Source organism: Salvelinus alpinus, unplaced genomic scaffold, assembly GCF_045679555.1.
Source record: "Salvelinus alpinus unplaced genomic scaffold, SLU_Salpinus.1 scaffold_40, whole genome shotgun sequence".
NCBI classification, from domain to species: Eukaryota; Metazoa; Chordata; class Actinopteri; order Salmoniformes; family Salmonidae; genus Salvelinus; species Salvelinus alpinus.
Window position 1 is genome coordinate 2,815,020 of NW_027255981.1, and position 23,768 is coordinate 2,838,787.

The 23,768-nt window shown below is 41.1% G+C and overlaps 3 protein-coding genes across 3 annotated transcripts in view; 2 read left to right on the forward strand and 1 right to left on the reverse strand.

Annotated features, from left to right (window-relative positions):
- LOC139567014 (zinc finger protein 180-like) overlaps positions 1 to 23,768 on the forward strand; it is a 740,647-nt gene that overhangs the window by 379,290 nt on the left and 337,589 nt on the right. The gene's annotated exons all lie outside the window — the stretch shown is intronic.
- Positions 1 to 23,768, reverse strand: part of LOC139567006 (zinc finger protein 180-like) — a 497,856-nt gene that overhangs the window by 181,597 nt on the left and 292,491 nt on the right. The gene's annotated exons all lie outside the window — the stretch shown is intronic.
- On the forward strand, positions 3,877 to 11,165 carry LOC139567009 (zinc finger protein 436-like). The gene is made up of 2 exons (XM_071388428.1): positions 3,877 to 4,483; positions 9,314 to 11,165. Exons 1-2 carry the CDS (start codon positions 4,195 to 4,197, stop codon positions 10,354 to 10,356), a joined length of 1,332 nt encoding a protein of 443 aa, XP_071244529.1. The 5' UTR covers positions 3,877 to 4,194; the 3' UTR covers positions 10,357 to 11,165.

The window sequence follows — 23,768 nt, forward strand, 5'->3', positions numbered from 1 at the left end:
GTCCTGGGATAGAAATGTATAAAGTTGACATTACATCAAAAAATCCACGTTTTAAATCATACATTAGCAATTTATGTTGTTATTTGCCAAATCTCAGTTTTCCATGTGGGTTTTATGCTAAAGATCCCTCTTTCAAGTTGGTATCTAACTGGAAAATGCATCTTCTTTAGGAGTGCTATTTTTACCCTGTCGACTACTGATCATTCATCCACACTGTGTGTCTCATCAATGCAGGTCATTTGTGACAAATGTATAAAGTATATGTTTTATAAACTCATGAACACCAGCCAGTTTATCAGCCCGGTTTTGTTAGTTTAGGTGTATTATACTTCTTCGCCACCAGAGGGGGACATTAAGTAGATCTTCAGGTTAATTTGATATATTTTGATAGTAAAATGGATGACAGTTTATTCTGATGTTGTGAATATGAGACACATGGAAACAATGTATTCATTTTATTATAGTAAATTAGGAATTAGTAGGAATTGTTAAATCCACTATACGATCACAATGACTTTGATAGACATTTCAATAGTTTTTTTGTTAGTATATTATAGGGCAGATTAATGTAGAATTGCTGTGGGAGTGCTATTTATATCCCGTCACTACTGATCATTCATCCAGACTGTGTGTGTCCCATCATTGCAGCTTTGGAAATAAATGAACTATCCATTCATTGCTCCTTCCTGTGTTGACTCACTGACTTGAGGGAAGGGACTAGGAACTAGCTCGATATCTAGGAAGGTCATGCTAGGTTGATATCTAGCTCAAGCTTCACTTAATGCTTTTCATGAACTGTGTGATTGTGTTATCTAGTGGGAACCCGTTAGCACGGTAGGCTCTGGTGCCTTCTTGCCGTGGGCTCAAATCAAAAGAGAAAATCAACCTGCTTGCTCCTTTCATGTTTTGTCAACTTGTCGATATGTTACGTTTGATACCGGAGCTACGAGCCATGCGTCCAAATCACTAAACAATCATTCAAAGCAGTGTGCTGATGCCTGTATCACTTTATCAGCAGCACGTCATCAATGACGTCTGAAGCTTCATTTCGTCGAACAACCACCTGATTGGTTTGGTATTGGGCTTGTTCGACACTGCAGGTGACTGCCAACTGACTGATCTACAAATCACCTTGCATCATAAATAACTACTCATTATTATTTATAAATCAGTCAGCCAGTCACCGTTTACCCACAACGCAGCATGGAGTTGATGCTCTCGAACACGGCCAGTGGTTTAATATATGACATAATGGCTACGCTGCTACGGCGTGTGACTTCATCTATAAAATGTGGCTGTTCTAAATTCTGTGTCGCTCAAAGCCTTGAGTAATGAACCTATTTTTGACACAATTGGCTCGGAATAGCCAATGATTCAGGAAGCTTTGTTTCCCCATCACTACTTTTCAGCATGTTCTCTGTGAAGTAGACTATGGGAGTTTTGTAACTTTTACAAACTTGGCTCACTACTAGCGCGCTAGCTGACTCACACCTGTAATCTTTATATTTTGGATTTTGGGGATTTTCCCTGCCATCATTCTGCATGTCTCTTTTGATCTGCAGTTATGTTTTAGTTGGGTTTTGTTAGTTGGGTTCTAACTGGTCTCCGGTAGTTGGGCTCCAGCTCGCTGACGATAGCTAGTTGACTAAATAGCTAATGTTAGCTGGCTGGCTAATAACATTCTTTGATATTTGGTTAGATGGCGTTATGTATTTCCAAAACATTGGTTTACTTCAATCACTTAAGTCATGAGTGGAAACGATTGGTTTAATATGAAGTTATACATTTGAAGTTATTTCTGTTGTAGTTTACATCATAGGGAATAGGCTGGTCCTCCATATTACTTCACACCTGACTTTGGCATTCTTTTGAATTCTGATTGGTTTAATGTAATAAGGTGTAACTTTGCATTGGGACTTAAAACATATATTTCATTTGATATTTTATAAACATACAAATTACAACATCATACAAACATTAACTACATCAGACCTGCCCAGACCCACTAGAACACACCTCCATCTCCATTAACTACATCATACCTGCCCAGACCCACTAGAACACACCTCCATCTCCATTAACTACATCACACCTGCCCATCTCCACTAGAACACACCTCCATCTCCATTAACTACATCACACCTGCCCAGACCCACTAGACCCACCTCCATCTCCAGCGCCCGCATCAGCACCATTTTATTTCTCTCCGTTGCCCACTCACTTTAAACTTTTAGATAATAAAGCATTTGACCTTTCTATTGAATTAACAACAGAGGATTGGTTGATTTCTAGGTTTAATTAAGTATAATTTTTAAGATGATTTATGAGAAAAGTATCGTCCAACTCTGGGGTATCTCACTGCACCCTCAAATGCCATGTTTTAGAAATATACAGACAGACAGATTAAAAGTAATTTAACATTGTATAACTGTACTTCTGACAGCCAACTTTCTAACTCCGCACATAACTTTATGATGTCATAACATTCCCAGAAGGATTATTGAGTCATTGTTAGTTTTACACTTAAGACATGACTCTGACGTTGTGCTGTAGAATTTGTGAATTTTGTCTCTTGTATAATAAGGGACTATCATTTGTCCCAACAACACAGGCCACAGACTTTGATGCAGTTAAAGACTTCCAAAAGTTTTTCTGCAGTTTAAGATCAACTGAGTTTTTTAAAATGGGGTTTCTCCCTGTGCACCTGCCAATGTAAATCCTTTGAACGAGATAAGTTACCAGACAGGACATATTGCTAATGTTCTTCCCATTAATAACCTCAATGACAATTAACTTGTTGGCGGTGGTGGTGATGACGGCCTATTGGATGACGTCGTCCATCGGGATTCCCCAAAAAAGAAGACGCTCTGAATTGATCACTGGAGTCAGATGTGGAGGAGGAGGTTGATCATCAGGAGTCAGATGTGAAGGAGGAGGTTGATCATCAGGAGTCAGATGTGAAGGAGGAGGTTGATCATCAGGAGTCAGATGTGAAGGAGGCGGTTGATCATCAGGAGTCAGATGTGAAGGAGGAGGTTGATCATCAGTGAACCTCTAGAATTGTGGCTGGGCTGGCGTGTCCACTTCCAGCTTGGTCATATATTTTGATACATTGAATGTTGATATTGTGAATCTATGTTATATATTTGTACCTCCTGTTTCATGAAGTGATGTCACTAAGTACTGCCCCTATATATACAATGCATTCGGAAAGCATTCAGACCAATTCATTTTTTCAACATTTTGTTACGTTACAGCCGTATTCTAAAATAGATTCAATCATTTTTTCCCCTCATCAATCTACACAATACCCAATAATGACATCACAATACCCAATAATGACATCACAATACCCCATAAGACATCACATTGCCCCATAATGACATCACAATACCCCATAATGACAAAACAAAAACAGGTAAATAAATGAAAAAATTGGATTTTCTTTAAAAACAAGGACATTTCTAAGTGACCCCAAACTTTTGAATGGTAGTGTACATCTACATGATGTATTGTTACACCATGAAGGAGCAGTATAGACCTAGTCTGTTCATTATATACATCTAGATGATGTATTGTTACACCATGTAGGAGCAGTATAGATCTAGTCTGTTCATTATATACATCTACATGATGTATTGTTACACCATGTTGGAGCAGTATGGACCTACAGTAGCTGGCTACTTATTTAGATGTATGACTTAATGAAACTGCCTTAAATATGCTGTAGTAAACATTTTTTTATTCCCACTAATCAATCAACACATTCCTGTTTTTGTATGTCTCAATATAATGGCATTATTTAATTAAATCCATTTACAATAATCTTTGTCTGATAAAATAAAATATAAAATATGATCCTCAACTGCGTTTCCCACTCCAGTCAGCAGACGGCGATGTGCGTCTTTCAGGCGATGCTGCTGCCATGACGTATAATCTAGTGGACGGTTCTTCATAAACAGCTCGTCAACCACCTCGGTAGCTTGCTAGCCAACATAGCCGAACGATTCAAGCTATTTATACGCTTTCGGTCTATATTAGCTACTGTGTTTGAGACACACTTCTGTCGTATCTACTTGTTAACCAATTTAATTTAATATTACCTTATTTTTATTAGTCAGCTATAGTAGCTGTCTGGTTAAGTTAGCACTAGCCTAGTCGCTAATGATAGCTAGCTAGCTAACATCCCCGACCATGAGCTCACTAAACTACTCCCCTCCTGTTAAAGAAGAGGGAGTCTGCTGGACGGAGAAAGCTCTGGGGCTGAACATTGTCGTGAAAGAGGAGAAGGAAGAAGAGGATGTTACAGTAAAACAAGAAGTAGAGGGTGAGGCTGTTACAGTGAAAGAAGAAGAGAAAGACGTTTCAGTGAAAGAAGAGGAAGAGAAAGAGGAGGATGCAGTTTTTGGAGTGAAGATGGAAGGGGAGATTACTGTCACATTGAAAGATGAAGAGGAGGAGATAGGAGATCTGATTAACACCAGTAAGTACCGCCTTAAATTGGTTTTTCACTTTGTATTTTCGGTGTTTTAATTTTGGATATTCAGAGTTGGCTCGTCAATACCTCTTCAACGGAGGGCCCAGAATGATGACGGATATGTCTAGAATCAGACGACGTAGAGAGCAAGTTACCCCTTGTTTTCTCTGTCCCGTTTCCAAAAAGTGACTTAACATATATATTTGAGAATGGTCTATCTGCTGACCGCAGACTGGGGCCCTGCATGTAGTGATTATCAAGTAGTGGCATGACCTAGAGAGATACAAGCTACTGTATCCTACTGGCATGACCTAGAGAGTTACAACCTACTGTAACTTACTGGCATGAACTAGAGAGTTACAACCTACTGTAACCTACTGGCATGACCTAGAGAGATATTACTATATAGTAATAGTATAGTACTGTATACTATATAGTATAGTACTGTAGAAACACCCTCCAACATGAAGGGCTTCCCCAGTATAGTACTGTAGAAACACCCTCCAACATGAAGGGCTTCCCCAGTATAGTACTGTAGAAACACCCTCCAACATGAAGGGCTTCCCCAGTATAGTACTGTAGAAACACCGTCCAACATGAAGGGCTTCCCCAGTATAGTACTGTAGAAACACCCTCCAACATGAAGGGCTTCCCCAGTATAGTACTGTAGAAACACCCTCCAACATGAAGGGCTTCCCCAGTATAGTACTGTAGAAACACCCTCCAACATGAAGGGCTTCCCCTGTATAGTACTGTAGAAACACCGTCCAACATGAAGGGCTTCCCCAGTATAGTACTGTAGAAACACCCTCCAACATGAAGGGCTTCCCCAGTATAGTACTGTAGAAACACCCTCCAACATGAAGGGCTTCCCCAGTATAGTACTGTAGAAACACCGTCCAACATGAAGGGCTTCCCCAGTATAGTACTGTAGAAACACCCTCCAACATGAAGGGCTTCCCCAGTATAGTACTGTAGAAACACCCTCCAACATGAAGGGCTTCCCCTGTATAGTACTGTAGAAACACCGTCCAACATGAAGGGCTTCCCCAGTATAGTACTGTAGAAACACCCTCCAACATGAAGGGCTTCCCCAGTACAGTACTGTAGAAACACCCTCCAACATGAAGGGCTTCCCCAGTATAGTACTGTAGAAACACCCTCCAACATGAAGGGCTTCCCCAGTATAGTACTCTAGAAACACCCTCCAACATGAAGGGCTTCCCCAGTATAGTACTGTAGAAACACCTTCCAACATGAAGGGCTTCCCCAGTACAGTACTGTAGAAACACCCTCCAACATGAAGGGCTTCCCCCGTATAGTACTGTAGAAACACCCTCCAACATGAAGGGCTTCCCCAGTATTGTACTGTAGAAACACCCTCCAACATGAAGGGCTTCCCCAGTATAGTACTGTTTTAAGGTTATACCAAGGATAATTAGGCTTTCTGATTTTGAATTGTAAGACTCCTTGAAGTATCAACCAAAAATATTTATAATTTAATTTATGTCAAATTATTAGGCCATACTGCTATAACCATAGTAACACATTGGATAACATTTACAACATGGAACAACAGTAACCATAGTAACACATTGGATAACATTCACAACATGGCACAACAGTAACCATAGTAACACATTGGATAACATTCACAACATGGAACAACAGTAATCATAGTAACACATTGGATGACATTCACAACATGGAACAACAGTAACCATAGTAACACATCGGATAACATTCACAACATGGAACAACAGTAACCATAGTAACACATTGGATAACATTCACAACATGGAACAACAGTAACCATAGTAACATTGTTTCCCCCAAAACATCTAAAGGAAGTTTGTCTAATTATTCTACAACCAGATATACCACATACATAACTATCGGTTTCCTCATTACCAGATATACTACATCCATAACTAGTGGTTTCCTCATTAGCAGATATACCACATACATAACTATCGGTTTCCTCATTACCAGATATACTACATCCATAACTAGTGGTTTCCTCATTAGCAGATATACTACATCCATAACTAGTGGTTTCCTCATTACCAGATATACTACATCCATAACTAGTGGTTTCCTCATTAGCAGATATACTACATCCATAACTAGTGGTTTCCTCATTACCAGATATACCACACCCATAACTAGTGGTTTCCTCATTACCAGATATACTACATCCATAACTAGTGGTTTCCTCATTAGCAGATATACTACATCCATAACTATCGGTTTCCTCATTACCAGATATACTACATCCATAACTAGTGGTTTCCTCATTAGCAGATATACTACATCCATAACTAGTGGTTTCCTCATTACCAGATATACTACATCCATAACTAGTGGTTTCCTCATTAGCAGATATACTACATCCATAACTAGTGGTTTCCTCATTACCAGATATACCACACCCATAACTAGTGGTTTCCTCATTACCAGATATACTACATCCATAACTAGTGGTTTCCTCATTAGCAGATATACTACATCCATAACTAGTGGTTTCCTCATTAGCAGATATACTACACCCATAACTAGTGGTTTCCTCATTAGCAGATATACTACATCCATAACTAGTGGTTTCCTCATTAGCAGATATACTACATCCATAACTAGTGGTTTCCTCATTACCAGATATACTACATCCATAACTAGTGGTTTCCTCATTAGCAGATATACTACATCCATAACTAGTGGTTTCCTCATTACCAGATATACCACACCCATAACTAGTGGTTTCCTCATTACCAGATATACTACATCCATAACTAGTGGTTTCCTCATTAGCAGATATACTACATCCATAACTATCGGTTTCCTCATTACCAGATATACTACATCCATAACTAGTGGTTTCCTCATTAGCAGATATACTACATCCATAACTAGTGGTTTCCTCATTACCAGATATACTACATCCATAACTAGTGGTTTCCTCATTAGCAGATATACTACATCCATAACTAGTGGTTTCCTCATTACCAGATATACCACACCCATAACTAGTGGTTTCCTCATTACCAGATATACTACATCCATAACTAGTGGTTTCCTCATTAGCAGATATACTACATCCATAACTAGTGGTATCCTCATTAGCAGATATACTACACCCATAACTAGTGGTTTCCTCATTAGCAGATATACTACATCCATAACTAGTGGCTTCCTCATTAGCAGATATACTACATCCATAACTAGTGGTTTCCTCATTACCAGATATACTACATCCATAACTAGTGGTATCCTCATTAGCAGATATACTACACCCATAACTATCGGTTTCCTCATTACCAGATATACTACATCCATAACTAGTGGTATCCTCATTAGCAGATATACTACACCCATAACTATCGGTTTCCTCATTACCAGATATACTACATCCATAACTAGTGGTTTCCTCATTAGCAGATATACTACATCCATAACTAGTGGTTTCCTCATTAGCAGATATACTACACCCATAACTAGTGGTTTCCTCATTAGCAGATATACTACATCCATAACTAGTGGCTTCCTCATTAGCAGATATACTACATCCATAACTAGTGGTTTCCTCATTACCAGATATACTACATCCATAACTAGTGGTATCCTCATTAGCAGATATACTACACCCATAACTAGTGGTTTCCTCATTAGCAGATATACTACATCCATAACTAGTGGCTTCCTCATTAGCAGATATACTACATCCATAACTAGTGGATTCCTCATTAGCAGATATACTACATCCATAACTAGTGGTTTCCTCATTACCAGATATACTACATCCATAACTAGTGGTTTCCTCATTAGCAGATATACTACATCCATAACTAGTGGTTTCCTCATTACCAGATATACTACATCCATAACTAGTGGTTTCCTCATTAGCAGATATACTACATCCATAACTAGTGGCTTCCTCATTAGCAGATATACTACATCCATAACTAGTGGATTCCTCATTAGTAGATATACTACATCCATAACTAGTGGTTTCCTCATTACCAGATATACTACATCCATAACTAGTGGTATCCTCATTAGCAGATATACCACATCCATAACTAGTGGTTTCCTCATTACCAGATATACTACACCCATAACTAGTGGTTTCCTCATTACCAGATATGCTACATCCATAACTAGTGATTTCCTCATTACCAGATATACTACATCCATAACTAGTGGTTTCCTCATTAGCAGATATACTACATCCATAACTGGTGGTTTCCTCATTACCAGATATACCACATCCATAACTAGTGGTTTCCTCATTACCAGATATACTACACCAATAACTAGTGGTTTCCTCATTACCATATATACTACGTCCATAACTAGTGGTTTCCTCATTAGCAGATATACTACGTCCATAACTAGTGGTTTCCTCATTACCAGATATACTACATCCATAACTAGTGGTTTCCTCATTAGCAGATATACTACATTCATAACTAGTGGTTTCCTCATTAGCATGGACGGAGTTTCTACAACCAAATTGCATTTGCATCGCCCTCGTGCCGCAATTAAACACAGAAAGGGGCCTATATTGGAGACCAAAGTTGTCTGGCACACCGCTTAGAGTTTCAACAACATGAATAACTTATTTCAAGTCTACAAGCTTAGATGTTACTACTAATGTGAAAACAAGACAAAATATGACTGTTCTTGCTCATTTTAAGACAAATGTCAAATAATCATTACATTCATTACAGACTTCAATTGTTGTACAACATCATGGCTACGCTGTTGGCATCACTTTTTCCAGTGGATTTCCGCTGTTGTGGGCCTTTAATCATCTGTCTGACTTTGTTGTTCACACAGGAGAGAGACGGGACTATCGTGGATCCTCTGGGGAGCCTCAACAACCTCATGATGCTGACAAGGTAGAGAAGAGTCTCTCCATATCAGAACACCTCAAGAAACACCCGCAGAGATCCAGAGGGAAGAGAACTCACTGCTGCTCTGACTGTGGGAAGAGATTCACCTCATCAGGCCTTAAAATTCATCAGAGAACACACACAGGAGAGAAACCTTATAGCTGTGATCAATGTGGGAAGAGTTTTGGTCAATCTTGCCATCTGACTCAACACCAGAGAATACACAAAGGAGAGAAACCTTATAGCTGTGATCAATGTGGGAAGAGTTTTGGTAGATCTTGCCATCTGACTCAACACCAGAGAATACACACAGGAGAGAAATCTTACAGCTGTGATCAATGTGGGAAGAGTTTTACTACATCTGACCATCTGACTCTACACCAGAGAACACACACAGGAGAGAAACCTTATAGCTGTGATCAATGTGGGAAGAGTTTTTGTCAATCTGGCCAGCTTACTCAACACCAGAGAATACACACAGGAGAGAAAGCTTATAGCTGTGATCAATGTGGGAAGAGTTTTATTACATCTGGCTCTCTGACTCTACACCAGAGAACACACACAGGAGAGAAACCTTTTAGCTGTGTTCAATGTGGGAAGAGTTTTGGTCAATCTTGCCATCTGACTCAACATCAGAGAATTCACACAGGAGAGAAACCTTATAGCTGTGATCAATGTGGGAAGAGTTTTGGTCAATCTGGCCAGCTTACTCAACACCAGAGAATACACACAGGAGAGAAACCTTATAGCTGTGATCAATGTGGGAAGAGTTTTGGTCAATCTGGAGATCTGACAGTGCACCAGAGAACACACACAGGAGAGAAACCTTATAGCTGTGATCAATGTGGGAAGAGTTTTGGTCAATCTGGCCAGCTTACTCAACACCAGAGAATACACACAGGAGAGAAACCTCATAGCTGTGATCAGTGTGACAAGAGATACTCTGATAAAAGATCTCTGATCAATCATCAGAAAATACATACATGAAGGAGTTATTTTGTGATATCAATATATTTTGTCACAATGTACAATGTTTATACATTGTAGTAGGAGTATTTTAATGATGTCACAATGTAGAACCCTAAACGTTTGTGCCCTGTTCTATTGATTTCAACATGATATGGATATTAGCCTCAGGGGGAAAATCCAGGCTCTGAATTGGAAGAGTACTATTTATGAGATTTAACAAAAAATGACTAACATCAAAAGAGTTGTGTTACACTTACCATGTTGGTGACCCACTTGAATCAAAATGCAACACTTCAAAATGTAGCTAGCTGTTTTCTACAAATTGTCCTCTAACCAGTGATGTACACATTACTCCCAGATTCCGTGTGGTTTTTGAGCTGTTAGTTTAAACAGGACATGCAACCTCATCTCCCTCTCGGCACAATTGATTTTAGCATGATATCGATGAGTTATGACAAATAAGTGTTGCGTTCCTTTGTTTAGCGACCCCTAAATTTAAATGCATCACTCCCAAATGTAGCTGACTGTTTTCTGCAGGTTGTCCTCTAACCAGTAAGGTAAAATATATCTCCCATTTCCGTGTGTTTTTTTTAGTTGTGTTCGTTTCAACATCACGTACAACCTGATTTCCCCCCTAATCGATATCAGTGATGTATTGCTACTTGTCAAAACAACAGTGTTTCTGGTGCTTGTGCAGTTTATAAGGAGCTTGTTTAAAAAAAATACAAGTAATATGATTATTGCAGATGTTTGTGTATATACATGTTTTATTATTCCATGCCTCACCATTAAGTGAATTATTGCCAATAAAAATAAACAAAGGGGTGTATATTTGGTTTTGATATTTTAGATTTACAATTCATGTAATATTTAGTAATCATAATTATTTATGCATATTTTTGGGGTATAATTATATTGACGTTGTTGCCCTTCTTTTAGAATATCAGGGTTAATTCTCAGATGTGCCAACCCAAATGTACTAGAGCATGACATTGGGGACTGGGTCCCGATCCAACAACATGCCTATCGAGTGAACCCTGAAAAGAGAGAGAAGCTCCGCAGTGAGGTGGAAAGTCACTATTGATATTGCAGGAGTTTCCTCTTGAAATCAGACATGTTCGTTTTAAGGAAAACTTGCTGATTGTCTAAAGGGTGGGCACTCAAAATGTTTGTGTTTTGCATTTAGCCAGTGTGTTGCCATGGATCACAATTTATTATGACTGCATGTTTTTTCGTATTGGAGATTAGTTTTGTTTGGGCTCGTTCTAGAAACAACTTTTCTTGTTTTGAATTGATGATAGCCAGTAGACGCCATGTTTATATTGGTGAAGGTGAAGCATTGCAGTTGATTATAATGTCAAAATTAGTTTTAGGATTCTAGAAAGAAAAAGGAGAAAACTAATAAGATTGTATGGCCGGTTCCCCTCTCTCCACTGGAATTCTCTGCCCCTAACCCTATTACAGGGGCTGAGTCACTGGCTTACTGGTGCTCTTTCATGCCGTCCCTAGGAGGGGTGCGTCACTTGAGTGGGTTGAGTTACTGACGTGATCTTCCTGTCTGGGTTGGCGCCCCCCCTTGGTTTGTGCTGTGGTGGAGATCTTTGTGGGCTATACTCGGCCTTGTCTCAGGACTGTAAGTTGGTGGTTGAAGATATCCCTCTAGTGGTGTGGGGGCTGTGCTTTGGCAGAGTGGGTGGGGTTATATCCTTCCTGTTTGGCCCTGTCCGGGGGTATCATCAGATGGGGCCACAGTGTCTCCTGACCCCTCCTGTCTCAGCCTCCAGTATTTATGCTGCAGTAGTTTATGTGTCGGGGGGCTAGGGTCAGTTGGTTATACCTGGAGTACTTCTCCTATCTTATCCAGTGTCCTGTGTGAATTTAAGTATGCTCTCTCTAATTCTCTCGTTCTCTCTTTCTTTCTCTCTCTCGGAGAACCTGAGCCCTAGGACCATACGTCACGGCAAACCCGGCATGATGACTCCTTGCTGTCCCCAGTCCACCTGGCCTTGCTGCTGTTCCAGTTTCAACTGTTCTGCCTGCTGTTATGGAACCCCTACCTGTTCAACTCTTAATGATCGGCTATGAAAAGCCAACTGACTTTTATTCCTGATTATTATTTGACCATGCTTGTCATTTATGAACATTTTGAAAATCTTGGCTCTCTCTAATTCTCTCCTTCTCTCTTTTTTTCTCTCTCTCGGAGGACCGGAGCCCTAGGACCATACGTCAGGACTACCGGGCATGATAACTCCTTGCTGTCCCCAGTCCGCCTGGCCCTGCTGCTATTCCAGTTTCAACTGTTCTGCCTGCGGTTATGGAACCCCTACCTGTCCCATACCTGCTGTTTTCAATTCTTAATGATCGGCTATGAAAAGCCAACTGACATTTATTCCTGATTATTATTTGACCATGCTTGTCATTTATGAACATTTTGAAAATCTTGGCTCTCTCTAATTCTCTCCTTCTCTCTCTCTTTCTCTCTCTCGGAGGACCTGAGCCCTGGGACCATGCGTCGGGGCTGCCGGGCGTGATGGCTCCTTGCTGTCCCCAGTCCACCTGGCCTTGCTGCTATTCCAGTTTCAGCTGTTTTGCCTGCGGTTATGGAACCGCCACCTGTCCCGGACCTGCTATTTTCAACTCTTGATGATCGGCTATGAAAAGCCAACTGAAAATTATTCATGATTATTATTTGACCATGCTTGTCACTTATGAACATTTTGAACATCTTGGCATAGTTCTGTTATAATCTCCACCCAGCACAGCCAGAAGAGGACTGGCCACCCCTCATAGCCTGGTTCCTCTCTAGGTTTCTTCCTAGGTTTTGGCCTTTCTAGGGAGTTTTTCCTAGCCACCGTGCTTCTACACCTGCATTGTTTGGGGTTTTAGGCTGGGTGTCTGTACAGCACTTCGAGATATTAGCTGATGTACGAAGGGCTATATAAAATAAACTTGATTTGATTTGTATATTATTATTTAGAAATGTGTTTTTTCTTGTTTTTAATTGTTGACAGCCAGTAGACACTATGTTTGTATTGTAGAAGGTGAAGCATTTTAGTTGATTTTAATATGAAATGGAAGTTGTTTTATGTTTGTTTGTTTTATGTTTGTTTGTTTTTTTCAAGATGGCTTAGCAGTTCAGACATAATTTCTGTCCTCGTATTGTCGTGTCCTGTATATATATATATTTACACCTTTCTTCGCATATCTTTTATATATTTTATTATCCAAGAACTCAACTACAAAAGCTTTCCTGCAAAAGCTTTCCTGCAACCCGCCTCACCAATTACAAAAAAAAGTATTATTTACCTCAAATCTGAAAACCACAAGCTAGCCAGGGGCTAATCAGAAGCTAGCCAGAAAGCTAACCAGAAGCTAGCCGAAAGCTAGCCAGAAGCTAATCTGAAGCTGCCCAGAAGTTAGCCGGTTTGCTGGCTAGCGTTGGTGTTTCAGCTGCCCACGTTTTGTGGTCATCAGCTATTTCTTTAGCTCGATAATCTACCGGCACTTTTGTGCAACGCGACTCGGACCGGAGCATACCGGGCCTTTCTTTTCTCTCAGTTTCCCCGGATTTCAGCCGCAGGCTCTGGACATTTGCACCTTGATTTCGCAGCTAGCTAGCTGCAAACTGTGTGACTATTGGCTTACGTCGATCCCGGAGCAAACTTAAATCATTCCGGAGCTAGCCAGCTGAGGAGTTCCATCAGCCATTCCTGGGCTACAGTCACCTATCCGGACCCGTTTTTTTTTTTTTTTTTGCTGCAGATACGGAGCCCCACCGGGCCTTCACGACTGACTGCCGACGTTATCTGCCCGAGGGAGTTATCCAACTGGCACCTCCGTCGCGACGTTACCTGAACGCTCATCTGGGGCCCGCTAATCGTTAGCTGTCTTATCGGCTGCTATCTGAATAAGTATATCGGACATTTTTTTTTTCTTGGGTCACTATATCTATTTTGCCAATTGGATTGATCCCCTCTACCACACGGAACCCCACTAATCTACCGACGGAAACGCACGAGGTGTCTAAAAATAGACCTCCATCCTATGCTATCTTGCTACCGATAGCCATCTACCCGGCCAGCTGTCTGGATCGCCGTGACCCCAACCAACCTCTACTCACTGGACCCTTATTGATCACTCGATTAAGCATGCCTCTCCTTAATGTAAATATGCCTTGTCCATTGCTGTTCTGGTTAGTGTTTATTGGCTTATTTCACTGTAGAGCCTCTAGCCCTGCTCACTATACCATATCCAACCTTTCAGTTCCACCACCCACATATGCGATGACATCACCTGGTTTCAATGATGTTTCTAGAGACAATATCTCTCTCATCATCACTCAATACCTAGGTTTACCTCCACTGTATTCACATCCTACCATACCTTTGTCTGTACATTATTCCTTGAAGCTATTTTATCGCCCCCAGAAACCTCCTTTTACTCTCTGTTCTAGACGACCAATTCTCATAGCTTTTAGCCTTACCCTTATCCTACTCCTCCTCTGTTCCTCTGGTGATGTAGAGGTGAATCCAGGCCCTGCAGTACCTAGCTCCACTCCTATTCCCCAGGCGCTCTCTTTTGATGACTTCTGTAACCGTAATAGCCTTGGTTTCATGCATGTTAACATTAGAAGCCTCCTCCCTAAGTTTGTTTTGTTCACTGCTTTAGCACACTCTGCCAACCTGGATGTTTTAGCCGTGTCTGAATCCTGGCTTAGAAAGACCACCAAAGATTCTGACATTTTCATCCCCAACTACAAGATTTTCAGACAAGATAGAACGGCCAAAGGGGGCGGTGTTGCAATCTACTGCAAAGATTGCCTGCAGAGTTCTGTTTTACTTTTAAAAATCCACCTCTCTAAAAACAAGTCTCTCACCGTTGCCGCCTGCTATAGACCACCCTCTGCCCCCAGCTGTGCTCTGGACACCATATGTGAACTGATTGCCCCCCATCTATCTTCAGAGCTCGTGCTGCTAGGCGACCTAAATTTGAACATGCTTAACACCCCAGCCATCCTACAATCTAAGCTTGATGCCCTCAATCTCACACAAATTATCAATGAACCTACCAGGTACCACCCCAATTCCGTAAACACGGGTACCCTCATAGATATCATCCTAACCAACTTGCCCTCCAAATACACCTCTGCTGTTTTCAACCAAGATCTCAGCGATCACTGCCTCATTGCCTGCATCCGTAATGGGTCAGCGGTCAAACGACCTCCACTCATCACTGTCAAACGCTCCCTGAAACACTTCAGCGAGCAGGCCTTTCTAATCGACCTGGCCGAGGTATCCTGGAAGGATATTGATCTCATCCCGTCAGTAGAGGATGCCTGGATATTTTTTTTAAATGCCTTCCTCACCATCTTGAATAAGCATGCCCCATTCAAGAAATTTAGAACCAGGAACAGATATAGCCCTTGGTTCTCTCCTGACCTGACTGCCCTTAACCAACAGAAACATCCTATGGCGTTCTGCATTAGCATCGAACAGCCCCCGTGATATGCAACTTTTCAGGGAAGCTAGAAACCAATATACACAGGCAGTTAGAAAAGCCAAGGCTAGCTTTTTCAAGCAGAAATTTGCTTCCTGCAACACAAATTCAAAAAAGTTCTGGGACACTGTTAAGTCCATGGAGAATAAGAACACCTCCTCCCAGCTTCCAACTGCACTGAAGATAGGAAACACTGTCACCACCGACAAATCCACTATAATTGAGAATTTCAATAAGCATTTTTCTACGGCTGGCCATGCTTTCCACCTGGCTACCCCTACCCCGGTCAACAGCACTGCCCTCCCCTCTGCTACTCGCCCAAGCCTTCCCCATTTCTCTTTCTCCCAAATACAGTCAGCTGATGTTCTGAAAGAGCTGCAAAATCTGGACCCTTACAAATCAGCCGGGCTAGATAATCTGGACCCTTTCTTTCTAAAACTATCTGCTGAAATTGTTGCCACCCCTATTACTAGCCTTTTCAACTTCTCTTTCGTGTCGTCTGAGATTCCCAAAGATTGGAAAGCTACTGCGGTTATCCCCCTCTTCAAAGGGGGGGACACTCTTGACCCTAACAGCTACAGACCTATATCTATCCTACCCTGCCTTTCTAAGGTCTTCGAAAGCCAAGTCAACAAACAGATTACCAACCATTTCGAATCCCACCATACCTTCTCTGCTATGCAATCTGGTTTCAGAGCTGGTCATGGGTGCACCTCAGCCACGCTCAAGGTCATAAACGATATCTTAACCGCCATCGATAGGAAACAATACTGTGCAGCCGTATTCATTGACCTGGCCAAGGCTTTTGACTCTGTCAATCACCACATCCTCATCGGCAGACTCGACAGCCTTGGTTTCTCTAATGATTGCCTCGCCTGGTTCACCAACTACTTCTCTGATCGAGTTCAGTGTGTCAAATCGGAGGGTCTGTTGTCCGGGCCTCTGGCAGTCTCTATGGGGGTGCCACAGGGTTCAATTCTTGGACCGACTCTCTTCTCTGTATACATCAATGATGTCGCTCTTGCTGCTGGTGATTCTCTGATCCACCTCTACGCAGACGACACTATTCTGTATACTTCTGGCCCTTCTTTTGACACTGTGTTAACAACCCTCCAGGCGAGCTTCAATGCCATACAACTCTCCTTCCGTGGCCTCCAATTGCTCTTAAATACAAGTAAAACTAAATGCATGCTCTTCAACCGATCGCTGCCTGCACCTGCCCGCCTGTCCAACATCACTACTCTGGACGGCTCTGACTTAGAATATGTGGACAACTACAAATACCTAGGTGTCTGGTTAGACTGTAAACTCTCCTTCCAGACTCACATCAAACATCTCCAATCCAAAGTTAAATCTAGAATTGGCTTCCTATTCCGCAACAAAGCATCCTTCACTCATGCTGCCAAACATACCCTTGTAAAACTCACCATCCTACCAATCCTCGACTTCGGTGATGTCATTTACAAAATAGCCTCCAAAACCCTACTCAATAAATTGGATGCAGTCTATCACAGTGCCATCCGTTTTGTCACCAAAGCCCCATATACTACCCACCACTGCGACCTGTACACTCTCGTTGGCTGGCCCTCGCTTCATACTCGTCGCCAAACCCACTGGCTCCAGATCATCTACAAGACCCTGCTAGGTAAAGTCCCCCCTTATCTCAGCTCGCTGGTCACCACAGCAGCACCTACCTGTAGCACGCGCTCCAGCAGGTATATCTCTCTGGTCACCCCCAAAACCAATTCTTCCTTTGGCCGCCTCTCCTTCCAGTTCTCTGCTGCCAATGACTGGAACGAACTACAAAAATCTCTGAAACTGGAAACACTTATCTCCCTCACTAGCTTTAAGCACCAGCTGTCAGAGCAGCTCATAGATTACTGCACCTGTACATAGCCCATCTATAATTTAGCCCAAACAACTACCTCTTTACCTACTGTATTTATTTATTTATTTTGCTCCTTTGCACCCCATTATTTCTATCTCTACTTTACACTTTCTTCCACTGCAAACCAACCATTCCAGTGTTGTTTTCTTTAACTTGCTATATTGTATTTACTTCGCCACCATGGCCTTTTTATATTTTTATTTATTTATATATATATTTTGTTTGCCTTCACCTCCCTTATCTCACCTCACTTGCTCACATTGTATATAGACTTATTTTTCACTGTATTATTGACTGTATGTTTGTTTTACTCCATGTGTAACTATGTGTTGTTGTATGTGTCGAACTGCTTTGCTTTATCTTGGCCAGGTCGCAATTGTAAATGAGAACGTGTTCTCAATTTGCCTACCTGGTTAAATAAAGGTGAAATAAAAATAAAATAAATTGGTGGTGAGGATATAGGATATATTTGTTGTCTTAAGGGGGAAGGTGATACAGGCTTTGGTTTTTCCATTTATGTTTTGAGGTTGGACTTTAACAATCTCAAGCCCAATGCCTCGGCTTAAAGAATTATATTTTACTACACAAGCATTAGTAAGGTTTAACAGAAAATTGCCCCACAGTGCTAACGAGCTATATGGGCTAAAGAACCTAACTCCTATAACATAGAAAAGTGTGTTGATAGAGGCCTGTTCTAACTGTTCTGGGTGTGTAGAATGAACCCATGATGTTCGGACACTCAGCCAAGAATATGACAGAAACTGACTGGTTCCTCTTGATCCTCCACAGAGTAAAGGTTATATCCTGCACACCAGTAACAGCGCTGTTGTTTTGGAGCCTGTTTCTGGGGAAAGATTGTGGTGGAGAAATCAGAATTAGCTAAGTAACATAGATAATTAAGATGTCTTATCTGCAGAATATGCTGATATGACCTCTTGCTATGACCTCAATATGCTATTGACCTCTTGCTATTAGAATGTCTCCTTTCTGACTCTGGTGTTGGCAGCTGCACTTCCTCCCTCAAATGGGGCCTCAGTCACCTTGGGTCCAGAGAGGGGAGAAGTCAGGCTTATTGATCACATGTCCCTGTTGCTAGGCAGATTATCAGCATCGATCACATGTCCCTGTTGCTATGCAGAAAATCAGCATCGATCACATGTCCCTGTTGCTAGGCAGAATATCAATATCTATCACATGTCCCTGTTGCTATGCAGAATATCAGCATCGATCACATGTCCCTGTTGCTCAGCAGAATATCAGCAGGGAGTAAGGCAAAGGAGATCAGAAGGAAACATTGTTTCCATATGTGAACTGTGTGTTTATTGCAAACCATGTGAAGGGAAGGCGTGAGTAATGGGGAACCAATCACTTGTCTCCACAGTGTCTGTGCCTCAGTCACCTCCTCCTAGGGGGAGATTGTTTTTGGGGCCCAAGGTCTGGCACAGGATGTGTGGGGTTGGTGTTCGGGAACCATTGTACGTCGTCTCTGAGGTTGCACCTATCCTGAGATAGTATTTAACCCAGAAGCAAGCCTCCTTGTTATAACAAGTCTTTTAATAGAAGTAAAACCTTGATTGATTATTAATTTTGCTTCTCCTCATTATTGATTATGGGTAGAATTTCCACCACAGCACGTAGGGCGAACCGATTGGTATCACCTCGTTAGTCAGAATGTGTTACACCTGTGCTGGCTTGTCCATCTGGTTAGGGTTGGATGTTGCATCCTGTCACGTTCCTGACCTTATTTCCTTTGTTTAGTCTTTGTTTAGTTGGTCAGGACGTTAGCTGGGTGGGTACATTCTATGTTTTGTGTTTCTATGTTGGGTATGTTGTTTGGCCTAATATGGTTCTCAATCAGAGGCAGGTGTTTGTCATTGTCTCTGATTGGGAACCATATTAAGGCAGCCTGTGTTCACTGTTTGTTTGTGGGTTATTGTCTATGTCTATGTCAGTTGCACTGTTTAGCTTTAGCGTCACGTTCGTCGGTTTATTGTTTTGTAGTTTGTCAAGTGTTCTTCGTTTTCGTCTTCGTTTATAAATTAAAGTATGTATTCAAACCACGCTGCGCTTTGGTCCGATCCTTGCTCCTCCTCAGACGAGGAAAAAATAAAGCTTGATTTGATTTGAACATATTGCAAAAACAAATTAACCCAATGACTGACCAATCAACAGACTCTTGGTCCATCTTAGTATGAAAAACAGTATAAATTCAGTATATCTTCCACTATGTCAAAATAGTGCCTGGTATGTACGTTTAGTATCACTTTTCAACCAACCCAGTGCATTTGTTGAAAATGAAAAATGTTGAAATCAACAATACGTCAAAGGATTCAACTACTGAAAACTGAAACAAACAAATGGATCAAACAGATCAATCCCACTTTTCCAGCCTGCTGAAGGTGTGGTGGAGTGGTAAACACCACCCCCGGCTCTACCAGGGGCTTGAGGTGGTCTCCCACAGCTCTGCTTATGTCATGTTCTGTGGCCTTGCTGTTCCATTTCTATACTGCCCCTGCAACACAGAAACACATTTAGTCATATTATATAAAACACTCAAAGTAATGGATATGGAGCATTTATGGCCTCAGTTACACCTGGCACCTAAATGTGACTTCTGTCATATGATCACTCCAAGCTGCATTAGGTTCAGATCTACCAGGACAGGCCTTTGTCAGGCCACTGAATATAAATAAGCAATGTAAAGAGGTGGGGTGAATCAGTGGGGAAAAGTACATTTGACACAAATGACCTTCATAATATCAAAGAACAAATGTGTGTGTCTGAGGGAAAATTAACTTTCATATAGCCAGAAGGGGTGAGAAATTACACCAATATCAGTGGACAATTTGCACTAATGTAAATAAACATAGATGATGGAACATATTCCCTTTTGCTGACGTGATGAACCACTAAGGGGACATAAATATTTACCATCTAAACCATGTGTGACCTCTCACCTCTGGCTGAAGAAGTGTTCTTCCTAACTAGTCCCTCAACAGCTCTCTGACTGAGCTCCACCCTCACTGGGTCTTCAGAGGAGAGGAAGGCTGAGGAGGGATGGAAGGATGAATGGATCAGTCAGTCAATAAAGTGTAGAGCTGCTGTCTGACAAAATCACTATTTTAGTAGTTCATTAAAGGAAATAAGGCTTTATGACTGCTGAATACCAACTATCAATCACTTAGATCATGTATTTTCATGTAGAGATACATCCTTGGGACGTCCCTCGCCCGTTGAAGTTGACATTTAAAAGGGTTAAGGTTAGGAGTTAGGGTAGGGATGTCCCAAGGATCCCAGGGAGCATTGACCATTGTGCATTCTTCTGTCTCTTTTACATAGCAGGTGATGGGTTCTGACTTCTGTACTTTTAAATATTAAATATCCTTATTATGTGAAATTGAATGAAACAATAATGAATGTTGATACTAATATGATGTACACTATTCCATTAAGTTTCTATATGATAACATTAGAGTAATACACTGCTCAAAAAAATAAAGGGAACACTTAAACAACACAATGTAACTCCAAGTCAATCACACTTCTGTGAAATCAAACTGTCCACTTAGGAAGCAACACTGATTGACAATAAATTTCACATGCTGTTGTGCAAATGGAATAGACAAAAGGTGGAAATTATAGGCAATTAGCAAGACACCCCCAATAAAGGAGTGGTTCTGCAGGTGGTGACCACAGACCACTTCTCAGTTCCTATGCTTCCTGGCTGATGTTTTGGTCACTTTTGAATGCTGGCGGTGCTTTCACTAGTGGTAGCATGAGACGGAGTCTACAACCCACACAAGTGGCTCAGGTAGTGCAGCTCATCCAGGATGGCACATCAATGCGAGCTGTGGCAAGAAGGTTTGCTGTGTCTGTCAGCGTAGTGTCCAGAGCATGGAGGCGCTACCAGGAGACAGGCCAGTACATCAGGAGACGTGGAGGAGGCCATAGGAGAGCAACAACCCAGCAGCAGGACCGCTACCTCCGCCTTTGTGCAAGGAGGAGCACTGCCAGAGCCCTGCAAAATGACCTCCAGCAGGCCACAAATGTGCAAACACAGTATTGCCACGCAGCAAAATGTTGCGTATAATCTTTCAAGTCAGCCTGATAAAATATTAAACAATTTGTGTACAAAGATATCTTGAAATGTGATATTAGGCCTGTATGGCAGTACTGTTACTGTATGGCAGTACTGTATGGGCTAGTGCTTTCTCCAATATATTCTTCTATTTTGCATTAAATTGTATGTCGATGCCATTTATCTTTCAATATTTATTTAATATATATAAATATATATATTGATACTTGTAAGACTATTCTTTGACACATTTTCTCTTCCTTTGAAATTCTTATAGGACAGAACATGGACACAATGCAATTGGGATCAAGAAGAAGGTACAGATATGTTGTAGGACAGCTGCATTTGAAGTGTACATTTAACCTACATAGCAGTCAATACAAACTGACATCAATTAGCATACAAATGTGTGCAAATTATCTTTTCAGATCTTCTCAGAAATGAATCAAGTCCATGGAATGAATATAGACAAAAATATAATTCAAGGACTATCAGAGGTAGAGAGGCGAGGCAGGGGTGAGGACATCATCCTGCTATTTTGACAGTCCCTGAAGGACAATGCAGAAGAGGTATTTGCTCTTATTCCTTCCCTTTCTCTAATGTATTTTGTAATAAAATTAACAACTGTAGTAAGGTCATTGATTTACTTTACTAGGACTCGAGACCACAGCTGCGATCCTGCTCTTGCCCTACCCCTTCAATGAGGACCCGAGTGGCCTTTATGTCCGTGACAAGGTATGCCTATGCACCAATCATCCGTTTCTTCATAAACATAGGTGTGCATGCTTATATAAAACTACAGCTGAACATGTGTTATGTTCTTTGTTAATTGTATGTGTATTAATCTTTTCTTACTTTTGTTGACACAGATTTCACCGCTCTTCACTCCTTTACTGCACATCGGTGGAAATCCATATCACCATGAGAGTGAAATCCCGCTGGCCTTTGATGGGGAGAACATCCACGCCCTCGAGGACGTCCCCAAGGGACTTGGGGCTCTGCTAGGGCTGTATTTTTTATTTTCCCTTACATTTCCCCAAAAATGTCAGAAAAACACTTATGTTGTTGTTACTGTGTTCTGGGAAGAAGAGAAGTATCGGTGAAGTTACCAGGGCCGGTCATAAAGATGGAAAACTTCCTAACATAACTAAATAGATACGATATACACACTAAAGCTGAAAAATCTGTATTTAGCATCAGGTCTACAATATTGTTGGTTTACCTATGATTCATTTTTAATGTATGTTATTTTTATTGTACATCATTATTTACATTTTTTTTTTTTTTTAAATGTCATGAAAAGCACTATACAAAGTAAATGTATTATTTATTATGGTCTGGCATGTCTGCAGAAATGTTGCAATTTTGTAATGTGTTTTGTTTGGTAAATTGTTTGGTAAATATTAATTGACATTTGTGGTGCCACTAAAATAAACAATGAATTATTTGATTCAATATTATCAATATTGTAATTATTAAAATATGTTTTTATAATGGAGGGAGGGTGGACAGGGAGTTAAAAAATGAACCCCAAAAGGTTCTTCGAGGAACCATGATAAGGGGTTCCTCAAAGAACTTATAGGGGTTCCCACAAAAGGTTCTTCAAATAACTTTTAGGGGTTCCCCCACTGTTTCCATTTGAAGAACCCCTAAAGGATACTCCAGGAACCTTTACTTTTTAGATTGTATACTGATTAAACTCACCTTGTCCGAGAGACATTTATATAGTTATACACAGCCAAATTTGTGATGACTATCTTGGGGCGAAATAGCGGCCACAACAGACAGACCTGATATGGCCCATAATTCAACGTCCTTGGACGTTACGGGCTGAGTGGATATGACCAAAGTTATTCTATTTAGCTGCACTTTGTAGTACATTTTTACACTATAATAAATGTTTCTGATGACGCATCGCCCGTTTTCAACGGGAGTCGTTGGTTTATGGAGGCAGACGCTTTTTAGCTT

Coding starts and splice junctions, on each gene's coding strand:
- LOC139567009 (XM_071388428.1), top strand. CDS start 4,195: ATGAGCTCACTAAACTACTCCCCTCCTGTTAAAGAAGAGGGAGTCTGC. Junction 4,484..9,313: donor AGGAGATCTGATTAACACCA/GTAAGTACCGCC, acceptor TTGTTCACACAG/GAGAGAGACGGGACTATCGT.